Source organism: Pteropus vampyrus, unplaced genomic scaffold, assembly GCF_000151845.1.
Source record: "Pteropus vampyrus isolate Shadow unplaced genomic scaffold, Pvam_2.0 Scaffold160, whole genome shotgun sequence".
NCBI classification, from domain to species: Eukaryota; Metazoa; Chordata; class Mammalia; order Chiroptera; family Pteropodidae; genus Pteropus; species Pteropus vampyrus.
Genome location: NW_011888941.1, coordinates 658,686 through 669,118, shown reverse-complemented (window position 1 = coordinate 669,118; position 10,433 = coordinate 658,686). Strand labels below are relative to the sequence as shown.

Here is a 10,433-nt window from a genome sequence, read left to right as displayed (position 1 = left end):
AGCAGCGAGCTGAGTACCCTGATGCAGGCCTTGGACATCAGTGAGAATGCCCACCAACTCCCAAGGGCTGGAGGCCTGCTCCCTGTGGGCGAGCAGGATCTGTGTCTGCAGACACAGCCAGTGTGCTTCCAGAACAGTCCCCATTCCAAAACTTGATCACCCTGCATATGACTTGTGATGAGCCTGAGGTTCAACATCAGTCTCTCATGGGAGGAGGGGTTGCTGGGTTTCTAAGAGCTCAAACTAAAAAACACATCTCAGCAGGGCTCCATTTCCCAGAGTGCTTAGATCACAGTGAAAGGTTAACTGGGCAGCTTTCATTTGAGGCTGGGACCTAGTTGGCTGTCACTGAGGTCAGGGGTTAGTCCTAAAGCTGAAGGAAGGCACTAGTGACAATGGTTAAGAACCAAGGAAGCCAATAAAACGAAACTATTGATCCCCACTACAGCATGGATGAATCTCAAAGCATTCTGATACATCTATGTAAATCACCACAGCCAGTCACAAAGGATACACGTTGTATGATTCTATTAATACGCAACATCCAAAGTGGCAAATCGATATGCAGAGAAAGCAGATGAGTGGTTGCCCAAAGCTTAGCAGGATGGAGAAGTGGAAGGATGAAGAGATAATGACGAAGAGGCGGGAGGTGTCTTCTTGGGGTAATGAAAATGTTTACAAATGTGGTAGCAATGTTTACACAGCCCTGAATAAACTAAAAGGCACTAAACTGTGTCTATAAATGGGTTACTTTATGGTATATGGATTATATCTCAATAAACTTGTTTAAAAAAAAAAAGAATTGAGGAAGTATTTGGTACCATTTATCATGACAAAGTTGTTTTAATATTGGTTCCTAATGTTTGTAGTTAGGTCCAACTTCCAAAACATCTAAGGGACACAATTGCCTTGCTTCCGCTCTATCCACATCCCACTGCAGAACTTACGGAGGGCATGCTGCCAGAATTCGATGGCGTAGACCAAACTAAAAATAAGAATTTTCTATCATTTCGAGCTGGACCATCCAGTTCAAACGTCCTACAACCCAGCAAACTAGGAGACATTACATAGGGATTAGGGGTCCTGCACTATGACTGACAGCAAGCTGGGCTGCAGCCACAAGGGCTGCTGAGGACCAGAGCCTATGGGGAACAGTGCTCTTGAGCCGAGCTCCACATCCCTGCCCCCTGGGGGCCTGGCTGCACCAGTGCACGCCCCACACTGCCCACGGAGGGCTGGCTTTCCCTTGGATTAACATCAGGCTTTGAGTTTCATGCTACTTCAGCAAACCGCCAGGGACTTCCGAGTGCGCCTGCTCGCTGCCAGCTACGTCAGGTGGTTCCTAAGAACAGTTAAGATTTACTACATGGATAAATCTGAGAACTGATCTCAGCACAGACTCTGTATTCAGACAGAAGCAAATAGTGAACAAAGCAATACTGTGTGCAGACATGAGGGAATGGGGCTGGAAGCACAGGGAAGTCAGGTGAGGCAGAGTGGCAGCTTCATATTTTGAAACATGGATATAACATGATTCACCTAAAGATGAAGGTAGAGGTAGACCAGGTATGAGAACCTCGTATTTGAACACACGTTACTTCTCCATAAAAAAATATAGTAATTACTTTTCCTAACATTTAATTCCAATGTTTAACTGTTTTACTTCATAAAATATAGCTTCTACTTCTACAGCAAAGCATGGGCAATGTTTTTATTTTTATAAGTTGTACATGCAGAGAAAGCAATTTCACTGCACTCTTGAATGTGATGCCAAAGCAGAGCTGGCAACAGTCACAGGGCTGGCTCGGGGGCTCTGCGGAAGTGAACTCTCGACCAGTGAAGGCGCTGGAACAGGGGCACTGGCCGGCGGCCCTGGACAATGAGCGCTCCGCCAGGTCTTTGCTCCCAACCGCTCACAAGCTGCAACACACATCCAGCAGAAAAAGAAAAACTGCACTCATTTGGTGATGTAGGTATTTACTGTTTTATTTTCACCTTAAGAGAAATGACAAGTTTCTAGTATGAAACACAAAGGAGCTAGTTGATCAACACAATTGATGAAAACAAAGCATGGCCACCTCTCTGTAACCCCAGAGGCTGGGCAAGGGGCTGACCCTGACGATGCGGCCCGACCTGTCCATGGCCATCCCTCGTAGAAGACCTACGGGGCATCAATGGGGCACACCCCAGAAGCTCGGCCACACAGACCCGACACTGAAGGAGCTCCAATTAGACCTATGTTAGTATTTATACGCCATTTTGAGAAAGGGGTACTTTCACTGTCCTATTAGGTACAGACATGATGCTATTACTTTTGACCCACCTCAGACTTGCAAAAATAAAATCGTATTTTTATCTTCAGCTTTTCTCCTTTTTGGCTGCAGGAACATGGTGATGGAAGCTCACCTCCAATTTCATTGAGATCTTTTAACAACTGTTCGCCACTTTCATACCCGTGCCTGGTGACCCCTTGGGCAATCACTGTCAAGGGAGATGGCAGGATATGGGAGCCACTGGAGCCAGGACTGGCCCTGGGGAAGGGGGTGTGCATAAAATATGGATCTTTATAAGAAGAAAACATTCTTAAGGATCAGGATATTTGAAACTCATGCCACAGAAAATAGGTGTCATTTTTACTTTATTTAAGGAAAAAAGAAGGGGGGGCAGGGTAGGAACAACAGTAATTTTCATAATACACAGAAGACAAGTTAGCACTGGAAAAAAAAAGGCCACGTACTTGCCACCAGTCTGCTTTGCAACTCTGTGATTAGTAAATTTAATGCAGTTTGTCGTTTGTATTGCTGTTCAGCAAATTTATAATTGGCAAATTAGGGATTAAGAATCATGGTAAGTGGACTACAACTAAGACGAAAACCTAAATAACCCATTAAAAAAGTCACTTAAAAGTAAACCATAAATATGTGATGCACATTAGTGTAACAAAACCATGTTTGTAAACATTTTCTCCAACATATCACGTGCATGAGAAAAAAGTAAAAACACTGCACTCAAAAGTTACTCTGATTTAAATACAGAAAGGCATTACTTATTAAAGCCTTGACTAAACCCAGAGACATATTTATGTTTTATTTTGAAGAGCACTGCTATGATAGTTTTCAGTGTTCCATATTTAATGGTGTCGTCGTAACACTGTTTTCTTTTGTAATTTTGCCATCTTGGCACTTCTGTGAAATCACTACCCTGTTAAAGGAAAATCATCCCTTCTCTGGAAGAATGAGATTTCAACAGCTTACCATCTTTTACGGAGAGACCTAATTGGGCACCTGCTTGAAGCCGTAGCAACACAATCTGGCTGACAAGGCGGCGAAGCCAAGGGAAGGACACCGCAGCCAAGGAAGGCACACACGAGGAGCCCACCCCTCAAGAACAGGCTGCTGTCTGAGGCCAGTAGGTTAGGCCCTCTGATGAACTCAATCCCCTTCAACTCAAAACACCAAGGGAGGGCCAGGTGGGTGCCTGGGGCTGTGTGAGCAGGACAGGCACAATTCCAACTTGAGCTCAGACCCCAGCACATCTGAAGCGGAATCTAGTTTTTGTCAAGTTCTAACCACTCAGTAATTCCAATGAAACACCATCTGTGTTCTCTGTGTGACGCCCCTTGAGTTATACACATTGCGCTTCAAGTCTACGGATAACCAAGACTGTAATACCTCATCCCTTCTTATTTCTTCCACATTGGAATCAGAAGGTTAGTATTCTTTCAAAGACACCTGCCCAACTTCCACCTCTCTAAAGCCACGGGAAGGACTAGAACAGACCCAGCCATCCAGTTTTCTCTCCTCTTGGCATGTACACGTGTTCACTGTTGGCACATTTCACTTGAAAAGCCAAAATGTACGTGGGAAATCGCCAGCAGTAATTTGATTCTGACTGAAGTCCTGTGGTGAGGGAATCTGGCTTATCTCAAAAGTCCTTTCCAAGGTGGGATTACCTGTCCGATCTTTGCCACGGTAACAATGGATTTGTTGAACAGAGCTAGTTCTTTCCACTTTGGACATCAGCACAACTCCAGAGTCACGCCGATGAACAGACCACTCCCCTCTCATCGTCCTCCCCAAAGAAAGGCTTTCTCAGCGCATCTTGCCTCCGTGGGCGTGTACAGCCAGCTGCTGTTCCTGCATTTGTTGAGTGCATATGGTTTTCACTAGGTTTTTGTAATAAAGGAGAGCCTTTGGCAAAAATGCTGAGCCCGGAGGAAGAGAATAAGCAGTCCAAATGGATGTCAAATGAGATGAGAATGCTGGGCAAAGCCTTGGCAAATAGATGAAAATGATTGTTTTATTTTGGGGAGGCAAGATCCCTCCCCCACCCCTTTTCACGTTATCAAAGAAGATTAACCACAAGGAGAATTAAGCCTATGGAACGCCAAGCTTCTGTTGGTGAACAAATTTAAAGTGGCCATCAGAACACTGCCCCCCTCGGAACCCCATAAGATGAGAGCAGGATGGCAGAACCGTGCCACTGAGCGTTGTTCCTTTACCACGAAGAGATGGATAACCTCAGAGGAGCTGAGTGACCATGGAGCCATGAAACAAATTATTACCCAAGACATTTATTACAAATGTCGTGAACATATTCATAAAGTAAAACTGGTTTAAAAACAGAGAGAACAAGAGAACAGGCAAAGCCAGGGCTTTGAGCTACACCTGAACACGGGGAGATGCCAGCTTACACATTCTTAAAATACTTTTAGTGCATTGCATTTTTAGAAAAGGGAACTACCCCGACCCCCACCCCTGCAGGGTTCCTGCAACACTGAACACTTTGTGTGGCTACTCTAACGTGATCGCCTGTCTGCTACCAAACCCCGAACTGAGTGTGGCCCCTTGGGTCGGAGGTTACAGTCACCCACCAACCACTAACAGTGAATGTGGTGAAAATGAAACACCCTGCTCTCTACACTGAGAAAGCAGACTGCATCGGTCAGCATGATACAGCCATGTGGCTATTCCCCATCTTCGGGGACAATTTCTCTTGTGTCTACTGAGACCTGTGACCAAAAAAAACAGTCAATCTTTAATCTGATAGTTTTGGTATTAAGATTAAACATTAATGTTTTCCTCCCCAAACATAAACTAAACCACCTCTGAATGCATTAAAAACAATGAGGTAGGCAAAAAAAATAAATGTGGTTGAAAAAAAATTTTTTTTCCTCTGCAAGTGCAGACTGTGGTAAAACTGTTGTCGCACTTCTAGGTTTAAACAAAAATTAAACCTTTAACTGAGGCAGCGCTAATACTGTCACACAACAAAGTTCTGGCCGTTACACAAATGCACGCATTTTCTTTTTCTTTTTCCTTGAAGAACCATCTGCACGTGATTTAGGCAAAACCTGGTACACAGAAAAATGACTGAGTTCTTGGCCGAGCTAAAGAAACAAAATCCAAAGAAACAAAATGGGACCCCCTGAACCAACCCACCCGCCTCCCAAGCCCTACCCACAAAAAAAGTTATCCTAGGAACTGTGTCTTTCACATTTTATAAATATTAACTTCTTAAACCTGCACCTTCTTCTTTGTCCACATATTGTCACATTACAAAAAAGAAATGTCAATTAAATACATTGTTAATGTTACTATATTAAATCTGCTCTTCGCTTCAGCAAACCACTCGTCAAGACCACTTTACACCTCCTCGTGCCCACTTCCGACAAACCGACGGCATGGTCACAGTCTGCACCTTCAGACACCCACACGACAGAGTCACTCAGAGACAGGGAATTCTGGAGCTGAGGAAAGGCGTTTGCTTTCTGGTCTGATGCTCGATCCCAAACATAGCACCTGATGGTAGAATCTGAACAGCACCAGCTGCATTGCAGCCTTGATTTATTTGTGAGTAAGGAAAAGAAAAGAATGGGGGTAAACTGGTAAGAGAGGAGCGGGAAGGAGGGGAGGAAAGAAGCCCACACGCGGGTCTGTGCGCACAGCTGTCCTGGGTGGCCCTGCTGCAGCGCCGAGCTCCAGTTGCAAGGAATTCCGAGTTCTCAGGACCTCGAAGGCTCTGGGGGCCGGAGATCTTCACCGCCGTCTTCTACCAGCTCAGAAGGGAAGTCCTGCCCAATGTCATGAAGTAAACCTGACTGCTGCCACCAGACCGAACAGAGGCAAAGAACACCTGCGAAGGCAAGAGAAAAGGAAGGTGTGCCGTGGGCGGGACAATGCGCCCTGAGGTTCTCAGGCAGGTCCCCCAGGGCCAGGAGCGCATGCCACACCTCCGCATTCGCATTCGGTAAGCTGAGGCTCTTTTCAAAAGAAAACCTCATTTACGAGGAATGATCGTCTGTAGCCAATGTTTGTAACAACTAACTCCTTGTACACTGCCATATTATAAGAACTCAAAAGAAAAAAAGAAATGATGGTTCTAAAACTGGGCTACTTCTGTTACCTGCACTGTGGACGCCTTCTAAACAAAAGTGTGTTTATAAAATTCCATACGCAATGGGGAAGGCTCCTCAGCAACCTGATGTTTTCTCTTTTAAAAAATAAGGCTAAAATGTATTACTTATTTCACATGATTCTCTAGAGTAATTTAATTTTGTACCTTTTATTAGTAAACCTTAAGAGATATGACATCATGAATGATAAAATTACTTAAATACCTAAAGCTTGAAGAATATTACAGCTGTGGCTACATTAAATATACTTAAGAGAATATACGTCAAAAAGCTGGTAAAATCCTGGATTAGGTCTGAGGTTATACGGATTTTCAAGATAAAAGATTTGGGAGAGATTATGTAGGAAACAAACGTCAACTCCATTAGAGCAAGTGACCTTTAGGACTGCAGGGGAAAGTGGGTCAGTGGTGACGTGGCTTTTGTGCTGAGCATGGCGGTGGGCAGGCAGGAGGACCAACTGCCAAGGAGAGATCTACAGCCCTTTGCTGTCATGTCAAATTTTAAATTTAATCTGAGAAGTCAACCTGAAGCTTGGTTCCTGGATGTTTCCTGTATTTTAACATGAAGCAAGAAATGGGAATATAAGGGGAGCAGGCTGCCTCAAGCAGTTAGACATGCTTTTGTCCAAGTGGACAGGAGAAGAAAGTTGGGCGAAGATCAGCTCCTTTCCACGTCCTTCCTAAAGCAGGCCAGGATAGGCCATCTGTCTGTCTGCCTGCTCCACTCCAAGGCCAGTTTTGGGAGGGACTCCCTGGGAGTGAGTAGGACAAGAAGACCACAAAGACGTGGTCAGTTCAGAAAAACAACGGTTTTTATCCTGGGGCTTGAATACTCTAGGGTCTTGGCTGCAAGAGACACTGGTGATTCTGCATAAAATGATTTATGCAGAATCATTAGACATTTATGCAGAACCATTAGACATTTGACAGGCGAACTGGGAAGTTACCTCACTACTCAAAAGGCAGACAAACAAGTCTGCCTTTTTGATATAGGTCAAGGGAGAGGATCCTTCTACCCGAATCTGCATGCTGGTTGCTTCTAATCATAAAAGAAGCCATCCATCTAGACTGTCAGCTTTAACCTTCCTTGTCCCTAAGCCAAACATGGTCTAGACAGGTCATCTAATGGGGTTTTAAAAAAACCCCAATATATGATGATTTCTGCAGAGATAAATCTATCCCCTCATAGCAAAAAAATATATATACATATACCTCAAACCCCATAAACAGATCTAAAAAGTTACTACTAAAAAGCTCCTTGAATTATTTCAGAATCTATCAAAACCCCAGGAAAAAGCGTCACTAAACTCCATGGAAAATAAACCACTGCTAAAAGAGAGAAGCAACTAAAAAGAACCTATAAGGACATTGTTACCTTGTCATTGCGTTCACATAAGAATTTCAGTCTTTGAGCCCTTTTGTGCATAAACACACCATCCAGGTGACCAGTTTCCACAGACCGGATCTCTATGGCCTTTTCTCCCCAGCCCATCGTCTGATTGGATCGAATATATGCTTTTAGAAAAGGAAAAACACCTAATGTTAAAGACAAGGAAACAGCCACGGAAAGATGCTGCTCATGTCTGTCTGTCTGTCTGTCTGTCTGTCTGTCTCTCTCACACACACACACACACACACACACACACACACACACACACACACACACACTCTCAACTGTCTAGCATTTAAAGGTTTTTTTTTTTTTTAAGGAACTCTGCCTTTGTAGCCTTTTGGTTTAGCCTGGGAAGTGATAATTTGACTCAATGGTTGAATCCGTTAAGCTCCCTGAGGCCTGAGGCCTTTCGTACTTATTTGAGCAATGACCTACTGAGTTCAGAGTTTAGTGCTTCTCTTTTCATCTAACCAGTCATGAGGGACAACAGGAAAAAGAAATGACAGTAGACAGAGACAGTGGCTTAAGTATAATAAAACCAAAATAGTTTGGGAATATAAACTTAAAGTCATAAAAATTTCACATCTCCACCTTCCTTCCCACCGATCTTCCTATGTGGCCTGCAGGAGACCAAGAGCCTGTGTTGCTAGTGCGGCTCTGCCACTCGCAAGCAGCAAGTCATGTACCTTCGCCTGTCTCCCTTTACTTTCCACAGTCAACGACCACATCTGTCCTGTTGTCCCTGGATGTCTTAAATGAAGGACCGGGATGACGAGAGTTTTTAAGAGTACTAAATAATTACTTGGATTTTGTTCTAAAATAGACTGTGACCAGTCCCATGTCTACAAGCTAACGTTCCACCATCTACTGCCAAGCACTCTGTGAAATGGCCAAAAGGTCTAAACAATATGCAAAACAGGGATGATAAAATCATACGGGTTTAGAGAAGGTCCCTCTTTCACAAACACTGCCTTGTGCTCGGCGCGATGCGTACCTACAGATGTGGGCATCTCTCCCCACTGCAGGACCACGTCCTTGGTGATCCGCCCATAGGTGTTCACATAAACGCCCTCATCTTCGTAGCACACCAGAAGCTCCATTCCGTCTGTGTTGGGGAGGATGATGATTGCGTGGGGTTTGATGCTACACTGGATCTAGAGAAGAGGGACACAGTACAAGGAGCAGGATCGTGGTTATTTCTGTCCTCACAAAAGTGCTCAGTAAGACTGTCATGGCGAATGCACTGGTTCATATTTCTGATGATAAATACAGTGATGGGATGGCGTTTTGGAAAACCCACGCGACCTACATGCCAAAGTCGACCTTTTACAGGCCATATGCTCTACTGACACACATTTTTTTAGATTCCTGGGACATGTTTTGATTGTGGACTCTATTTAAGAAATTATGTTCCTCAAACCACCCCCAACCCAGGGGTGTTCTGACCTGCCAGCGACTGCCCCCACCCAGCCCATGTTAGTCAAAGCCAGGGCAAGGGAGCTTCCGGGGGCTTCACAGAGCCAGGAAAGACTACGTCCACCTGTCTCAGAGCATGGAGCTACTGAGAATGGGGCATCATTTAAATACTCACCCCCATACCAGGGGAAGTAAGGGATCCCTGCTTGTGTTAGTTCACTAAGCAGAGTAAAGAAAAAGTCAAAACAAAATGAAGCCAGTCAACCAACCATAGAGTGTGGGTTCTTTCTTACATGTGTTGGTAGATAAATGTCATAGACTGATCCTGAATCCACATCAACAGCGTGGAATCCAGCACAGGACCCATAGATCACTTTCAACCTCTGGCCTTCCTCAACGGTGAGATCCACCAGCAACGGCTTATGTACCAATTCTCCAAACGACTACAAACGGGTAACCAAGAGAGAAGCCGTGAGACGAAGCAAAACTTAACTTCTAACAGATCACAGTAGATAAGCGAGGCCTGGCTATTTAATTACTGAGCCCCCCGGCAACAAACAAAAGCGAAATACTCTACAAAATAAGGCTTTAATTTACTATGCTTTTGTCTGTTAAGGAGCATCTAGAGATACTTCCCAAGAACACTATTCCCTCACTTACTGTTCTGTCGTTTTGGTGAGAAAAACACCCAAAGTGGCGTAATCAGGCCCTTCGGCACATACTGTTCAACTACTCAAACGCGGACAGTGGATTGGGGAGTGGGGGACAGGGGCGGTGCTTGTAGGAGTCACATACTGAGAATTTTATCATGTGATCATCACAGTCACTGTCTGACTTCTATCTGACACTTTAGACTTCTACTTCCATTTTCCAACTAGAGTGATAGGTTGACAAAAAGCTGACATGTATGGGCCTAGATGGCCCTGGTTCTTCATAAATATCAATACCCACAGTTCACAAGCTAGGTTTAAATAAGACATTAAAAGTGACTAGTACAGTGCCTGTAACATAAAGGATATTAAGAGCAGACCTCGGAATATCATTATAATTTTAAAACTAATTGTTTCTCAGTCAATATATGTAGATTGACTTTTCTAAGCAAATATGGTAACCCACTTTAGCCTGCTTTACTGGGAATCAGCAATAAGCAATCTACATGTGTAAACTTTCCAAATAACTGAAGCTTACCCTTAATAAATCAAAACTATTT

At 44.1% G+C, this 10,433-nt stretch overlaps 1 protein-coding gene across 22 annotated transcripts in view; it reads right to left on the bottom strand.

Annotated features, from left to right (window-relative positions):
• Positions 1-2,621: 2,621 nt before the first annotated feature.
• Positions 2,622-10,433, bottom strand: part of MAP4K4 (mitogen-activated protein kinase kinase kinase kinase 4) — a 177,010-nt gene continuing 169,198 nt past the window's right edge. For 12 of the 22 annotated variants that reach the window (XM_023536600.1, XM_011370107.2, XM_011370101.2 and 9 more), the window contains 4 exons: positions 9,493-9,666; positions 8,802-8,961; positions 7,790-7,929; positions 2,622-6,135 (listed from right to left, as the gene is read on the bottom strand). In XM_023536600.1, coding sequence (XP_023392368.1) covers positions 6,052-6,135; positions 7,790-7,929; positions 8,802-8,961; positions 9,493-9,666 — 558 coding nt within the window. In that variant the 3' untranslated portion in view covers positions 2,622-6,051. The remainder of the gene's footprint in view (positions 6,136-7,789; positions 7,930-8,801; positions 8,962-9,492; positions 9,667-10,433) is intronic. The other 10 variants (XM_011370102.2, XM_011370108.2, XM_011370109.2 and 7 more) reach the window with 1 other exon arrangement.